General features: G+C 44.2%; 1 protein-coding gene across 1 annotated transcript; it reads left to right on the top strand.

Moving 5' to 3' along the window:
• Positions 1-5,231: 5,231 nt before the first annotated feature.
• On the top strand, positions 5,232-17,228 carry LOC311128822 (interleukin-1 receptor type 1-like; the record flags this gene model as incomplete). Its single annotated transcript, XM_084161052.1, has 9 exons — positions 5,232-5,266; positions 5,355-5,535; positions 6,672-6,861; positions 10,137-10,199; positions 10,316-10,451; positions 13,702-13,853; positions 14,020-14,163; positions 16,225-16,398; positions 16,670-17,228. 9 exons carry the CDS (start codon positions 5,232-5,234, stop codon positions 17,119-17,121), a joined length of 1,527 nt encoding a protein of 508 aa, XP_084017178.1. The 3' UTR covers positions 17,122-17,228.
• Positions 17,229-17,663: the final 435 nt, after the last annotated feature.

Genomic DNA, 17,663 nt, shown 5'->3' with positions numbered 1-17,663 from the left:
ACAACCATGTCTCTGTCACTAACAAATACAGTCATGGATAGTACTGTAACTCTACAATTCACTTGAAAGGCAAGGCACTCTGGGAAAAAAATAAGGCTTTACACCAAGCAGTGTGTTAATTGAACACTTTCCAGTGTCTATAGGGGTCCACACTTTCAGTGTTAATTTAAAACTCTCAGTCTATAATTTGCTGTGTAGCTCTGGTGTGTGTTTGTGTGGGAAACAGACATTCAGTTGACAAGTAAGGGATTCAGTGGATGGTCAGAAAGAAGCATGATACGTTTGTGTGTGTGAGATCATTTATTTTGCTGAAGATTTTGGATAGTGTGATGTGACCCTTGATTCTGATAGTTTGTTTGAGCCTATTATGGCAATGCCTGACTAAAACTCACAAGTGATTCTGTGTGTCTCTTTGTTTCAGCTATGGATTGGAGTCAGATGTTGCAGCTCTCACTCTTCTCACTCCTCTGTCTCACTGGCAGCGCCAAGGCAGTAGGAGGTAAGTAGCATGGACTTTACCAACATAATTCATCAGCCATTAATTAATCAATCAATCAATCAATCATGTTACGAGGACAGCTAGAAGTACAGATTGAATTAAACTGTATCAATTGAACAGCTCTATAGGCAGAAACATGGTCCTTCACTTTGTCATGACTTAACTCTGACCTCTGGTGGGTGTTGATGGAATTAAATCCTTTGAAACAGCAGCCCTGCAAATATCTATGTTTCTTGTTGTTCTGAAAGGTTAAGCACACAGCAAATTCTCCAGTTTAAAAAAAACAGAGTTTTAAAGGTCCTGAACAGTCATTCTGAAAAGTACTTTTTCTCTCATGGGTAACTACCAGGAAGTTGAAAAAGACAGGCTGAGTGGGTGGTGAGCTTATATTAATTAGTTCGCCTTGACTGACAGCTCTTTGAAACACCTATGTCAAGCAACTTGGATGCAGTGAGCAGTGTTGCAGTAAAATCATCTTAAGCAAATTTGGTGACACAAAAAGCAACTCAAACAACATTGAAATTGCATCATTGATGTCATTTATATATATATATATATCTCCCGTTTGGCATGTCTTTTGTGATGTGTTTCACAGCAGCACTGACGGATGTGTTGACATGACAACTGAGTCAGAGTTTTGAATGACCCTTCTCCCCCTTTTGTTCCATGCTGGCTGAAGACCTCGCTAGCCAGTAACTAGCTAACACCAGACACAGATGAAAGGGGAAACATATACGAATATTTGCCATAGATTGATAGGGTAAACTTGTAATTATATTTGCTGACACCATTCAGTCACATTTTGGCGCCAGTAGAGTAGCTATCTAGATGTATAAACCACGCCCCTCTGCCCCGATGTTGGTTAAAAGGCGGTACTTATTTAAGTTAGGTAAGAGAATATCATGTTACAGTACCAGTGGTGTGTTAAAATGAGAGTTAAGGTGATGTCACGTTGTCCCCTAAATAATGAATCCAAGTGTTTGACATGGGGGAGGGGACCAGTAACTTTATAATCAAACTTTATCAATGTATAACTTATCATACTTTAGTCATCATACTTTGATCTGGTTTCCTTCAAATATCATCACATTTCATGAAAAACATCATTTTAACTATTCATGACCTTTAAATCAACACTGAAAGTGTTGTCTATGGACCCCATATAAACACCGGAACAGTGTTAAATTAACTTACGGATTAGTGTAAAGCCTTATTCAAATATTTCCCAGAGTGCCTTGCCTTTTGAGTAAATTGTAGAGTTATCACCAATGACTATATTTGTTATTGACAGAGACATGGATGATGTATTCATCCATTTTCGGTCCTATGGACTTCACCCAGTATTAAGTGAGATCCTAAGTGAATGTTATCATTAAAAATATATATGTTTAACACAATACCACACGCCATTTTGAGGGCCTAGTTTTACCCTTTTTTAGGGGCCTGAAACTCATACATATAACTTTGAACTAAAACCACGTCATTATTATCATATTTCCCAGCAGGCTCTATTGCAGGTTGATATTTCAGAATTGTTTGTTTCAATATCTATGTTTGTGCACATACATTGATTGACTGATTAATCTTGTGCTACACAAAGATAAATGACATACATTTTTATAAACTAATCCAATTAGTTAGTTCAAATCAGTTAGTTCCTAATGTTCCTAACCCAGGCAGTCATTCTGAATGCAGATTTCAGGTGAATAATTATTCCAACTGTTGGATCTCCACCCACTGATTGGATTCCAATAGGAATTACATGTCACCTTGCAAGCTAGCATAATGTGACTTGCAGGCCTGATGTGGCTTGTAAACCATGGGTTTCAGGCCCTTGTGTTACAATCTCAGAATAAAAGGTTTACATTTGTGACTAAAGGGAGACAAACACTTATTTATCTTTGTGTAGCATAATATTAATCAATCAATCAATGCACCTGCACAAATATAGATATTGAAACAAACAATTCTAAAAACAATCATCCTGCGATAGAGCAAGCTGGGAAATATGATAATGATGGGCATGGTTTTAGTTCAAAGTGACGTGCATGAGTTTCAGGCTCCTTTATTTGGTTAAAACTATGCCCACAAAATAAAGCCTTATGAAATAAATACAGTGCACAACTATTCAGACCCCTTCACCTTTTCCACATTTTGTTACGTTACAGCCTTATTCTAAAATTGATTAAATGCACATTTTTCCTCATCAATCTACACAAAATACCCCATAATGACGAAGTGAGAAAACAGGTTTTTAGAAATGTTTACCAAAAAAAATAAACAAGTATTTACATAAATATTCAGACCCTTTGCTATGAGACTCGAAATTGAGCTCCGGTGCATCCTATTTCCATTGATCATCCTTGAGATGTTTCTACAACTTGATTGGAGTCCACCTGTGGTAAATTCAATTGATTGGACATGATTTGGAAAGGCACACACCTGTCCCACAGTTGACAGTGCATGTCAGAGCAAAAACCAAGCCATGAGGTCAAAGGAATTGTCCGTTGAGCTCCAAGAAAGGATTCTGTCGAGGCACAGATATGGAGAAGGGTAACAAAACCTTTCTGCAGCATTGAAGGTCCCCAAGAACACAGTGCCCTCCATCATTCATAAATGGAAGAAGTTTGGAACCACAAGACTATTACTATAGCTTGCAGTCTGGCCAAACTGAGCAATCAGGGGAGAAGGTTCTTGGTTAGGGAGGTGACCAAGAACCTGATGGTCACTCTGACAGAGCTCCAGAGGTCCTCTATGGAGATGGGAGAACCTTCCAGAAGGACAACCATCTCTGCAGCACTCCACCAATCAGGCCTTTATGGTAGAGAGGCCAGACGGAATCCACTCCTCAGTAAAAGGCACATGACAGCCCGCTTACGTTTACATTTTACATTTTAGTCATTTAGCAGACGCTCTTAGCCAGAGCGACTTACAGTTAATAAAAAATATATATAATAATACTGGCCCCCCGTGGGAATCAATCCCACAACCCTGGCGTTGCAAACGCCATGCTCTACCAACTGAGCTACATCCCTGCCGGCCATTCCCTCCCCTACCCTGCACGACGCTGGGCCAATTGTGCGCCGCCCCATGGGTCTCCCGGTCGCGGCCGGCTACGACAGAGCCTGGATTCGAACCAGGATCTCTAGTGGCACAGCTAGCACTGCGATGCAGTGCCTTAGACCACTGCGCCACTCGGGAGTTTGCCAAAAGGCACCTAAGGACTCACAGACCAAGAGAAACAAGATTCTCTGGTCTAATGAAACCAAGATTGAACTCTTTGGCCTGAATGCCAAGCGTCCCGTCTGGAGGAAACCAGGCACCACTCATCACCTGGCCAATACCATCCCTACGGTGAAGCATGGTGGTGGCAGCATCTTGATGTGGAAAGGTGAACGGAGCAAAGTACAGAAGAGAGATCCTTGATGAAAACCTGCTCCAGACCTCAGACTGGGGCGATGGTTCACCTTCCAACAGGACAACGACCCTAAGCACACAGCCAAGACAACGCAGGAGTGGCTTCGGGACAGGCCTCTGAATGTCCTTGAGTGGCCCAGCCAGAGCCCGGACATGAACCCGATCGAACAGCTCTGGAGAGACCTGAAAATAGCTGTGCAGCGATGCTCCCCATGTAACCTTACAGAGCTTGACAGGATCTGCAGAGAGGAATGGGAGAAACTCCCCAAATACAGGTGTGCCAAGCTTGTGGCATCATACCCAAGAAGACTCGAGGCTGTAATCGCTGCCAAAGGTGCTTCAACAAAGTACTGAGTAAAGGGTCTGAATATTTATGTAAATGTGATATTTCAGTTTTTAATTTTTAATTGATTTGCAAAAAAAATGTAAAACCTGTTTTTGCTTTGTCAATATGGGGTATTTTGTGTAGATTGATAAGGAAAAAAACACATTTATTTAAGGCTGTAACGTAACAAAATGTGGAACAAGTGAAGGGGTCTGAATACTTTCCGAATGCACTGTATGGCATTGTGTTAAATATATATATATATATATATTTTATGACAACATATTCATTTAGGATCTCACTTTTTGAAGTCCGTAGGACCAAAAATGGATGAATGCAACAACCATGTCTCTGTCACTTACAGTGGTGGTAACTCTACAATTTGCTTGAAAGGCAAGGCACTGTGGGAATATTTGGAAAAGGCTTTACACTAATCAGTGTGTTAATTTAACACTGTTCTGGTGTCTATATGGGTCCACAGACTCAACACTTTCAGTATTGATTTAACACCATCAGTGTTCTTAGTTATTATTTTTTTTACTGGAGAATTTGTTGTGAAGAGATATATTTTGAAGGGACCATCTCTGTAAAGACTCTGTCTATGCATACTACATGACACGCGTAATAATTGCATAATTTCTTTGCCGTGCATCATTTCTCCAACATGTGTTTTTCTTTAAGTGGTGGCCTCAATAAAAAAGATGGTGGTCCGCAAACAGTCCCTGTGCCGCATGTTTGTCTTTACTTTACTTTATATACTCTTTGTGTGCAGATCTCTGTGAGGACAAAGGACGAGAGGTTGAGCGGGTGTTTTCAGTTTCCGGTGATGCTGCCATGTTAACATCCACCCTGGTGGACCTCAATGTGTTTGACTACCGCAGCATCCCCTATAACATCTCATGGTATGACCCAAGGACTGGGAGAGAGCTGACCAGGGAGACAAGAAAGACTCTGCCGCGGGGAAAGACACTGTGGATTTTTAACATCGCGATGGAGGATGCTGGAAACTATGAGTGTGTTGTGAGGTAGGGGCAATACTTTTGTCTGCTGTGTGTGTGTGTGTGTGTGTGTGTGTGTGTGCTGTAAATCTTTCCTGTTACCTTTGATAAACAGACTACCCTCCCAGTGCTATAAGAAATCGGCCTTACTGATTGTGAACCACACCAACCCAGAAGAATGCGGTCGACCAGAAAAGGCCGACCAGGTCCTGACCAACAAAGCCACCGATTTTCTGAACTGCCCATTGAGTGACCATATCAGGGAAGTGGACAATTACTCCATTCAGTGGTACAAGGTGAGTCCTATGGGGTAAACAGACAGTGCAGTGCAATGGGAGAGTGTTGAGAGGGAACGCCTGACAGCAGGGGTGGACTGGCCATGCCGGATGGGCTGGTAAATTTTTAGCCCAATGGGATTGTCTTTTTTTTATTTATTTTTTTACATAATTATAATTATCTGGCTAATAACCAAATTAGTTCACCCAAATTACAATGACATTGGTTTCCTTACCCTGTAGGCCAGTCTATGGACAAGGTATAACAACAACGTGCTTTGGTTTGGTTTCCCTTGCACTGTTGTCACATGGAAGCGTTTTGGCATTTGTGGCACAAATCTCATTCAAGTAATTTGACCGATATTGGCATTTGTCGCGCATCAGTATGAAAAATGTATGCACTCACTAACTGTAAGTCACTCTGGATAAGAGCATCTGCTAAATGACTAAAACGTAAAATGTAATCATGTTCAAATCAATTTGAGATACATTTGGACATGATGTAGTCCCCTGTAGCTCAGTTGGTAGAGCATGGCGCTTGCAACGCCAGGGTTGTGGGTTCGTTCCCCACGGGGGGCCAGTATGAAAATGTATGCACTCACTAACTGTAAGTCACTCTGGATAAGAGCGTCTGCTAAATGACTAAAATGTAAAAAATGTAAATGTAATAACGGGGTCCACAGTGACAAAAATGGGCCTTTTGGGGGCCTCAAGGAAAGAAAATGGGCCAATGTCGGGGCCTCAAGGGAAAAATGGTCTGGTGTGTCAGAAATGCCAGGGCGGATTTCTGGTCCCAGTCTGCCCCTGCCTGACAGTGCTGGAAAGCCTGTTTGAACTCTTTCTTTTCAGTCATTCAGTCTGTCTCTATGTATTCTTAATTTCTGTTTAAAACTATAGGAATGTGGGGTTATTACTACTAGTGACTACATTTGAACAATGTTCCATCAGATACGGTATATACTCTTTACATTGTTCATTGCTCTCACACATTGTACTGCATTGAATTGTTCTGAGAGTAGGTCTTCTAAGGTAAGACATTATCACAACTTATCTGTAATTGTGTATTCATTTTGTTTTATTAGCCATATTCCATTACTATGATATTCCATTCCATTACCACTACCTTTCAGTGTGGATTTCTACTTTAAACCTTTCAGGGCTGTGAAACCATTGTGAAAGATGACCCATTGTGGAACAGGTTTAGCTATGTCAATAACAGTGTTACGGAGTTACTCCATGTAAAAGCGGTCATCCCTGAGGACCATGCGTTCTACACCTGCACCATGACCTTTAACTTGGAAGGGCTCAGCGGCAGGATCTCAGAGACCATCAACGGTATGGTGGACGGTGAGTTTTGTTGGCACAGCTCATAAAAGTTGTCCCTAACCACATATCTAGGATCAGATTATTACCATATACCCCCAATCCTTACCACAGCCATTACAGAGATACAGTGCCTTCAGAAAGTTTTCACACCCGTTGACTTTCTCCACATCTTGTTGTGTTACATAGTGGGATTAAAAGGGATTTTATAGTCATTTTTTGTTAACAATCTACACAAAATACCCTGTAATGTCAAAGTGTAAGAAAAAGTCTAACATTAAAAATAGAAAAAAATAGAAAAATAGAACACTAATATATCTGATTACATAAGTATTCAACTCCCTGAGTCAATATATGTTAGAATCACCTTTGGCAGAGATTACAGCTGTGAGTATTTCTGGGTAAGTGTCTAAGAGCTTTCCACACCTGGATTGTGCAACATTTCCCCATTATTCTTTTCAAAATTCTTCAAGGTCTGTCAAGTTGGTTGTTGATCATTGCTAGACAACCATTTTCAGGTCTTGCCATAGATTTTCAAGCAGATTTAAGTCTAAACTGTAACTCGGCCACTCAGGAACATTCACTGTATTCTTGGTAAGCAACTTCAGTGTAGATTTGGCCTTGTGTTTAAGGTTATTGACCTGCTGAATGGTGAATTCATCTCCCAGTGCCTGGTAGAAAGCAGACGGAACCAGGTTTTCCTCCCTGGTCTTCGTGGTTGAATCTGTGTTTGAAATTCACTGCTTGACTTAGGGACCTTACATATAATTGTACTGTATGTGTGGGGTACAGACATGAGGTAGTCATTCAAAAATCATTTGAAACACTGTTATTGCACACAGAGTGTCACGATCGTCAAAAGGAGCGGACCAAGGCGCAGCGTGGAATGCGAACATACTTTATTTATATTCACCACACGAACAAAAACAAAAAAACGATACGTGAAGTCCTTGGTAACAAACACAAACCAACACGGAACAAGATCCCACAAAACACAACTGCCAAACGGCTGCCTAAGTATGGTTCCCAATCAGAGACAACAAGCAACAGCTGATTCTCGTTGCCTCTGATTGAGAACCACCCCGGCCAACACAGAAACACATGAACTAGATACTGAAACAATGAACACAAAACATAGACTCTACACACCCTGGCTCAACATAAAAGAGTCCCTGGAGCCAGGGCGTGACAGTACCCCCCCCCCCAAAGGCGCGGACTGCGACCGCGCCAACATAAACCGAACAGGGGAGGGCCGGGTGGGCATTCCTCCTCGGAGGCGGATCCGGCTCCAGGCGTGACCACCACCCTCTAATAACCCCCCCGTAGTGCCCCTGGTCTGGTCCCGCTGGCTGGAGCTGGACTGGACATCGGTGGAGCGGATTGCTTAGGCTCCGGTGTGGAGCAGCTGACCGGTACCTGACCAGGCACCGGTGAAACGGGCACGGGCTGTGCCGGACTGACGACGCGCACCACAGGCTTGGTGCGGGGAGCAGGAATGGGCCGGACCGGGCTGACGACGCGCACCCCTGACTTGGTGCGGCGAGCAGGAACGGGCCGGACCGGGCTGACGATGCGCACCCCTGGCTTGGTGCGGGGAGCAGGAACGGGCCGGACCGGGCTGACGATGCGCACCACAGGCTTGGTGCGGGGAGCAGGAACGGGCCGGGCCGGGCTGTAAACGCGCACCACTGACTTGGTGCGGGGAGCAGGAATGGGCCGGGCCGGGCTGGCGACGCGCACCATAGGCTTGGTGCGGGGAGCAGGAACAGGCCGGACCGGGCTGGCGACGCGCACCATAGGCTTGGTGCGAGGGGCAGGAACAGGCCGGGCCGGGCTGTGGAGACGGACTGGAGGTCTGGAGCGAAGAGCTGACACAACCCGTCCTGGCTGAATGCCTATCTTAACACACTCTGTGTGAGGCATCAGCACAGGACGTACAGGGCTGTGTACACGTACTGGCACAACAGCACGTGACACTGGCGCAGGATATCTGGGACCGAGGAGGGGTACTGGAGGCCACAAGCGTTGAGCCGGCACACTCCGTCCTGGCTGCATGCCCACCTTAGCACGACACGTGCGTGGTGCTCGCACAGGACGTACCGGACTGTGCCGGACCACTCGCGGCACAGTACGCAGCTCCGCATATCTCGGAACCTGCCCAGTCTCACGCTGCCTAGCCTGAGTACGGGGAGTTGGCTCTGCTCTACCTCTAGGCTCCGCCAACCTCCCTTCCGGCCCCCCAAACCCGGTGGCCTCCTCTCCTAATCCCCAACCTCGACCTGTAGCTGCCTCCAGCAGCCCCGTCGTCCATGCCGTGTGCCCCCCCCTAAAAATGTCTTCGGGTTGCCTCTTGCGTGTCCGACGTCGGCCCGGTTGGCGCCGCTGCTCCTCTCTACGGCGCGCCTCTAGCGTCTCCTCCCACGGACGGCGATCCATACCGGCCTGGATCTCCTCCCAAGTCCAGGCTGTCTGCTCCTGGACACGCTGCTTGGTCCTGTTATGGTGAGTTCTTCTGTCACGATCGTCAAAAGGAGCGGATCAAGGCGCAGCGTGGAATGCGAACATACTTTATTTATATTCACCACACGAACAAAAACAACAAAACGATACGTGAAGTCCTTGGTAACAAACACAAACCAACACGGAACAAGATCCCACAAAACACAACTGCCAAACGGCTGCCTAAGTATGGTGCCCAATCAGAGACAACAAGCAACAGCTGATTCTCATTGCCTCTGATTGAGAACCACCCCGGCCAACACAGAAACACATGAACTAGATACTGAAACAATGAACACAAAACATAGACTCAACACACCCTGGCTCAACATAAAAGAGTCCCTAGAGCCAGGGCTTGACACAGAGTGAGTCCATGCAACTTATAATGTGACTTGTTAAGCAACATTTTACTCCTGAACTTATTTAGGCCTGCCATAACTAAGGCATTGAATACTTCTTGACTCAAGACATTTCATCATTTTTAATTAATTTGTAAACATTTCTAAAAACATTCCACTTTGACATTATGGGGTATTGTGTGTAGGCCATTGATACAAAAATCTAAATTGCATCAATTTCAAATTCAAGCTGTAACACAACAAAACGTGGAAAAAGTCAAGGGGTGTGAATACTTTCTGAAGGCACTGTATATGACCCTGAATCAGAGGTTATGAGTTCATAGAGGCTGCTTTGAAACTTTGCTCTTTGAGAGCTTAGAAAGGGTTGTTTTCTATAGGGTCAGGTGACTGAATATTTCTGTGTCTTTCTATGATGTTTATGAATCATTGTCATAATTTCAGTGCAGTATTGCCTGGAGCCCAAAGTGGTTGAACCTGCCAATGAGATCATCAAAGCAGATCTGGGTGAGTAAACCACTAAAGAATGTGTGTGTGTGTGTGTGTGTGTGCACGTGCGTGCGTGAGTTTATTATTTATTTTCATTCATGATCCAAATAAAGAATTCAATGTTTGCCCCCTAGGTTCTTCCTTCAGTAAGATGTGTCGGGTGTTTGTGCCGAGTGTGGGGAATAAAAGTTGCACGGATTTGAATTGGAAAGCTAGCAAAAACTCCATTTCCAAAATTGTCTCAGAACGCATCTTTCAGGAATCACAAAGGTAGGTTGAGACAACACAACAGTATCGCAATACACACTGTAAGAATTCTACAAATGTGTTGCTTTTTAACCATTTTCATGTAGACTTGATTGTGTGTTTTGGATCATTGTCTTGCTGCATGACCCAGCTGCGCTTCAGCTTCAGCTCACAGACGGATGGCATGACATTCTCCTGTAGAATTCTCTGATACAGAGCAGAATTCATGGTTCCTTCTATTAAGGCAAGTCGTCCAGGTCCTGAGGCAGCAAAGCATCCCCAAACCATCACAATACCACCACCATGCTTGACTTACAGTATGAGGTTCTTACTGTGTAATGCAGTGTTTGCTTTTCGCCAGACATAATGGGACCCATCTCATCCAAAAAGTTGACTCAAGTTTGCCAAAAAGCACCTGAATCATCAAGACTCTTTGAAGAATGTTCTATGGACAGATGAGTCAAAAGTATAACTTTTTGGACGACATGGGTCCCATTACGTTCTACAGGAGAATGTAAGGCCATCTGTCTGTGAGCTGAAGCTGAAGCACAGCTGGGTCATGTAGCAAGACAATGATCCAAAACACATAATCAAGTTTACTTGAAAATGGTTAAAAAGCAACACATTTGAAGTTTTGTAATTTACTAGTCAAAGTCCAGACCCAATTCCAATTGAGATGTTGTGGTAGGACTTGAAACTAGCAGTTCATGCTTGAAAACCCAAAAATGTTGCATGCAAGAGTTGGCCAAATTCCTCCACAGCGATGTGAGAGACTGATCAACAACTACAGGAAGCATTTGGTTGCAGTCATTGCAGCTAAAGGTGGCACAACCAGTTGTTGAGTGTAAGGGGGCAGTTACTTTTTCACACTTGCATAACTTTGTTAATTAAATAAATTAAATAAGTATAATTTTTGGGTTTGTTATTTGTACACTCAGGTTCCTTTATCTAATATTAGGTTTTGGTTGAAGATCTGATAACATTCAGTATAAAACATATGCAAAAATAGAGAAAATCAGAAAGGAGAAAATACTTTTTCACGGCACTGTGTCACGTTCGCTTAAGGAGGAGGACCAATGCGCAGCGTTGAATGCGTACATATTATTTATTAAACAGATCACCCGATCAAAACAACGAACGAAACGTGAAGTCCTTCGATACACACAAACCAAAAGGAACAAGAAACCACAACACAAAGTGAAAAGACCGATAGTTAAATATGGCTCCCAATCAGAGACAACCAGCTGACACTCGTTGCCTCTGATTGGGAGTCACTCAGGCCAACATAGATATACAAAACATAGACTTACACACCCTGGCTCAACATAACATAGTCCCCAGAGCCAGGGCGTTACACACTGTATATGCCTGTATTCTGTGTCATCCAGATGGATGTTCTACTGTATAGTATCTAAACTGTTGGTATCGTATCAGGTATACTACTGAGATTAAGATAGGCTCCATATACCTTAATACATAGTGCTTGCTTTGAAACTTTGGAACTTCACAAAATCTAATCAAATCACATTTAATTTGTCACATGCGTCGAATACAACAGGTGTAGACCTTACCGTGAAATGCTTACTTACAGGCCCTTAACCAACAATGCAGTTCAAGAAATAGAGTTAAGAAAATATTTACTAAATAAAATAAAGTAAAAAATCAAATAACAAGTAACACAATAAAATAACAATAACGAGGCTAAATACAGGGTGTGCCGGTACCGAGTCAATGTGCGGGGGTACAGGTTAGTCGAAGTAATTTGTACATGTAGGTAGGGGTAAAGTGACTATGCATAGATAATAAACAGCGAGTAGCAGCAGTGTAAAAACAAAGGGAGGGGGGTGTCAATGTAGATAGTCCAGGTGGCCATTTGATTAATGTTGACACAAATGAACTTGAAACTCTCGACCAGCTCCACTACAGCCCTGTCGATGTGAATAGGAGCGTGTTTGGCCCTCCTTTTCCTGTAGTCCACGATAGCTCCTTTGTCTTGATCACGTTGAGGGAGAGGTTATTGTCCTGGCACCACACTGCCAGGTCTCTGACCTCCTCCCTTTAGGCTGTCTCATCGTTGTCGGTGATCAGGCCTACCACTGTTGTGTCGTCAGCAAACTTAATGATGGTGTTGGAGTCGTGCTTGGCCACGCAGTCATGGGTGAACAGGGAGTACAGGAGGGGACTAAGCATGCACCCCTGAGGGGCCCCAGTGTTGAGGATCAGCTTGGCAGATGTGTTGTTGCCTACCCTTACCACCTGGGGGCGGCCCGTCAGGAAGTCCAAGATCCAGCTGCAGAGGGAGGTGTTTAGTCCCAGGGTCCTTAGCTTAGTGATGAACTTTGTAGGCACTATGGTGTTGAACGCTGAACTGTAGTCAATGAAAAGCATTCTCACATAGGTGTTCCTTTTGTCCAGGTGGGAAAGGGCAGTGTGGAGTGCGATTGAGATTGCGTCATCTGTGGATCCATGGGGGCGGTATGCAAATTGGAGTGGGTCTAGGGTTTCCGGGATGATCCCCTCAGGCGCCAATAACAGTGTATGTTATGTTAACTGTTGCCATGATGGTTTGATTGTGCGTTCACAAGGGGGAACTTGTCTGAACTTGTCTGTAAAATGGATTTAAGTTTGCCTGCATTAAAGTTCCTGGCCACTAGGAGTGCCGCTTCTGTCCTGCCAATGCACGGAAATCCAGCCAACTGTATATTATCCGTGTCGTCGTTCAGCCACGACTTGGTGAAACATAAGCTATTACAGTTTTTAATGTCCCGTTGGTAGGATAGTCTAGAACGGAGCTCATCCAGTTTATTCTCCAGTGATTGCACGTTGGCCAATAGAACGGAAGGTAGAGGCGGGTTCCCCACTCGCCGAATAATTCTCACAAGGCACCCGATCTCCGCCCCCTGTACCTCTGTCTTTTCTTCACACGAATGACGGGATTTGGGCCTGGTCTCGGAGAAACAGTATATCCCTTCTGTAAGACTCATTAAAAAAAAAATATTTGTGCAGTTTGAGGTGAATAATCACTGTTCTGATATCCAGAAACTATTTTCGGTCATAAGAGACGGTAGCAGCAACATTATGTACAAAAAAGGTTACAAACAATGCAAAAAAACACACAAAATAGCACAGTTGGTTAGGAGCCTGTAAAACGGCACCCATCCCCTCAGGCGCCAATAACAGTGTATGTTATGTTAACTGTTGCCATGATGGTTTGATTGTGCGTTCACAAGGGGGAACTTGTCTGTCTTCCCCCCCCCCCCCCTCCCCAAACCAGGGAGTGGAGAGAAGAAGAGGAGAAGGGTGTATGGTTGGAGCGTCATTTGAATTTCTTGATGGTGGAAGAGGAAGACTTTTACATCAACTACACGTGTTTGGTTTCCAGTGACAGAGGCATTTCTTTAGCCTTCTTCATACTACAGCCTACAGGTTAGACAATACTGTCTGGAGGATAACATAAAGGTGTTTCAAAAGAGATCACACACATATTATCCTGTCCCTTTACCGTTGTTTTGATAGTGTATTATAACAACTGCAACTTCACCACTTTTGAAAAAACTGTTATAAATGCTATCTTCTCTCTTTTTCTGCACAGATCCAAACTATCTGCTCCCTATTGGGGTACTACTGACCAGTCTGGTATTGGTGTTTACTGTTAGTGTTGTTATTTACCATCGCTTCAAGATCGACATCGTGCTGTCGCTCAGGAGGATGTTCCCGCTTCTCTACACAAACACAGGTACGCAATGAGAGACACTTTACCGCACATATACTGCGCAAGCACACTCATGGAAACATTAATAGAAACATGCCTGAGCGCGCACACGTAGACATGCACACACTCATGCACACACACACACTATCTGCAGACTCATTGCATACTGTGCTTTCACGAAATGGAAACTCGCACTAACATAAATATACATTCCTACACCAGATACAGACAGAAATGCACATACAGCATGTCTCCCCACAAACCCCCAGGCCCACACTTAAACCCACACACACACGCATGTTGCATTGCTTGTGTTAGGTTCTGAACAAACTGAGTAAAAACTCAAACGGACAACTAGAAAAAGCTCAAACAAAGTTTATTCACCCACTGGGTCATATAGCTGCAAAGACAAAGATGTTTACACAATCACATATATTTATACCTTCCTACTAGGCGGAGTCAACCCCTTGCATATCTAGACAGCCAATACATCTCTGTTGCTAGTCAGGAACGTATTTGGTTCCTCTCATTGGTGTAGCCTCCTGCTAGAACCTTCATGGGCATGGAAATATACAGTTGAAGTTGGAAGTTTACATACAGTCATTAAAACTTGTTTTTCAACCACTCCACAAATTTCTTTTTAACAAACTATAGTTTTGGCAAGTCGGTTAGGACATCTACTTTGTGCATGACACAAGTAATTTTTCCAACAATTGTTTACAGACAGATTATTTCACATATAATTCACAGCAATTCCAGTGGGTCAGAAGTCTACATACACTAAGTTGACTGTGCCTTTAAAGTTGGCTTGCAAGCTGAAGAACACCATCCCAACTGTGAAGCACGGGGGTGGCAGCATCATGCTGTGAGGGTGCTTTGCTGCAGGAGGGACTGGTGCACTTCACAAAGTAGATAGCATCATGAGGAAGGAAAATTATGTGGATGTATTGAAGCAACATCTTAAGACATCAGTCAGGAAGTTTAAGCTTGGTCGCAAATGGGTCTTCCAAATGGACAATGACCCCAAGCATACTTCCAAAGTTGTGGCAAAATGGCTTAAGGACAACAACATCAAAGTATTGGAGTGGCCACCACAAAGCCCTGACCTCAATCCTATAGAACATTATGGGCAGTACTGAAAAAGCGTGTGCGAGCAAGGAGGCCTCTTACACCAGCTCTGTCAGGAGGAATGGACCAAAAGTCATCCAACTTATTGTGGGAAGCTTGTGGAAGGCTACCCGAAACGTTTGACCCAAGTTAAACAATTTAAAGGCAATGCTACCAAATACTAATTGAGTGTATGTAAACTTCTGACCCACTGGGAATGTGATGAAATAAATAAAAGCGGAATAAATCATTCTCTTTACTATTATTCTGACATTTCACATTCTTAAAATAAAGTGGTGATCCTAACTGACCTAAGACAGGGAATTTTTACTAGGATTAAATGTCAGGAATTGTGAAAAACTGAGTTTAAATGTATTTGGCTAAGGGGTATGTAAACTTCCGACTTCAACTGTATGTGTGTGACAGGACTGACTGTTCCTCCTCACTTCATCTGACCTGAACTCGGGCCGAATTCCTCACTCCTCCTTACTCCACGGCTGTCCTACCTTAGCAGTGACTGAAACCAGACTGTTGCCCTTTGCCTCTCTCCATAGGGTACATGAAATTTAAGAATAACATTTCCCAACAGAATGTAAGCTCTGCACTCCCCTTTCTCACTCAGTAACTTTCCATACACCCGGTTCTAATATGGTAACATGAATAAGTATATTCCAAGCTAGAATCCAACACTTGTTTCCCACTCCCCACCTGACCACAAGTAAAATCAGTAGCAAGTGTAGCAATGTATTGTAGCACATCCCACAGCTATGCAAGCACAGCATTTTCCATGACTCAGAGGAAACAGAGAGGAAGTTTGATACAAGGCACTAAATAGGCCATGTAACCATAAAACACAAGCAACTATGGTGTCATAAATAACCAAGCCTCCTCTGTTAGGCAGGTTTGTGGAGGCTTTTGCTCTAGCCCAGCACTAACACATCTATTTTGTTTTACCTGTCCCTATCCTGCATGTGGCAGACTCTGATGGGAAGTTGTATGATGCGTACGTGGCATACCCCCGTCTGTTTGGGGATGGGGGCGGAGCCTGTGGGGAGGCAGAGATGTTTGCCCTCCACATGTTGCCCCAGGTTCTGGAGGGGAGGTGTGGCTACAGGCTGTTCATACTGGGCCGGGACAGCCTACCAGGGGAAGGTATGACATCTCAGCTCGACCCTGAGGCTCCAGGTTCCAGAAGACTAAGTTAGCCTTGGCATTAGTACATAAGTAGCATGATGATGAAATATGTGAAACCTTTCTGAAATCATAAAGACCTTCAGAAACCATTTCAATGGTAGAACAACGTTTTAATAACAATTTCCCCTGCTCCCTGACCCCCTCTTCTCCTCCCTCCTCCCTTTCCCCCTCTTCTCCTCCCTCCTCCCTCCTCCCTTTCCCCCTCTTCTCCTCCCTCCTCCCTCTCTAGCCATAGTAGATGCAGTGGAGGAGAGCATGCTGGCAAGCCGGCGTCTCCTCCTGGTCTACTCTGGCTCTACGTTCTGCAGTGGAAGCCACAGTGACAGCAGCAGTGGTGTCCTGGAGGCCTGGCAGAGCTTCGAGAGGCAGACGGCCATGCACCGTGCCCTGTTGGAGGGCTCCCTTAAGGTGGTCCTTGTGGAGCTGGAGGAGGTCTCCCCCACACAGCTGACCCTCTTCCCCGAGTCGGTGCGCCACCTCCGGGAGCGCCAGGGCGCCGTCTGCTGGTGGAAGAGTAGCAGAGGGTTGAGGTGTGGGAGGTGGGGAGAAGAGGAGGAGGTGGAGGAGAAGAGAGGGGAGCTGGCTTCGTCCCCTCTCTCCTCACCCTCTCTTTCCTTGTCCTCACGCTTCTGGAAGGAACTGAGGTATTATATGCCAGTGAGGGGCACGAGGACGAGGTGACCAGAGAAGAACAGCCTGATGAAGTTGTGATGGGATGGATGGGCTTTGGAGAGGACAGTGTTAGACATAACGAGGAAATCTGTTGAATGAAAGGACTTCTGGTACCTGACTCTCTCAACACATTTTCATGAACAATTATTGAATCCAGTTATTTATGTGTGACTGATACCGGTGTGGAACAGCTGGTCACTCTTAAAGGATTCTGAATGATTACCTTGCCAATAGGATGATTGAATATTATTGTCTTGCAGACAATTATTTTTTAGTGTGAGTTTCCTCCTAATACAGGATGTGGTAGGAATCGTAAGGGTCATCATCATCATCACACCTGTTAATACTTATTTTCTATAACTTTGTGTGAAATCTATTTCTTATTGCAACGGCAAGTAAAATATGCCCTTTGTGTTTTATAGAAACGCAAGGTGTTTAATGTGAATGATGTTTTGCTTACAGCTAATGTTTTTTATACTGTCTATGTTTTCATGTTTTCTATTGTTTTCTAAAAATACATTTTAATCTATTTTAGAATAAGGCTGTAATGT

This window comes from Coregonus lavaretus (genome assembly GCF_964263955.1).
Source record: "Coregonus lavaretus genome assembly, chromosome: 5".
In the NCBI taxonomy this organism is placed as follows: domain Eukaryota; kingdom Metazoa; phylum Chordata; class Actinopteri; order Salmoniformes; family Salmonidae; genus Coregonus; species Coregonus lavaretus.
Note: the sequence above shows the minus strand (reverse complement) of the source record. Positions and strands in the feature narration are given on the sequence as shown.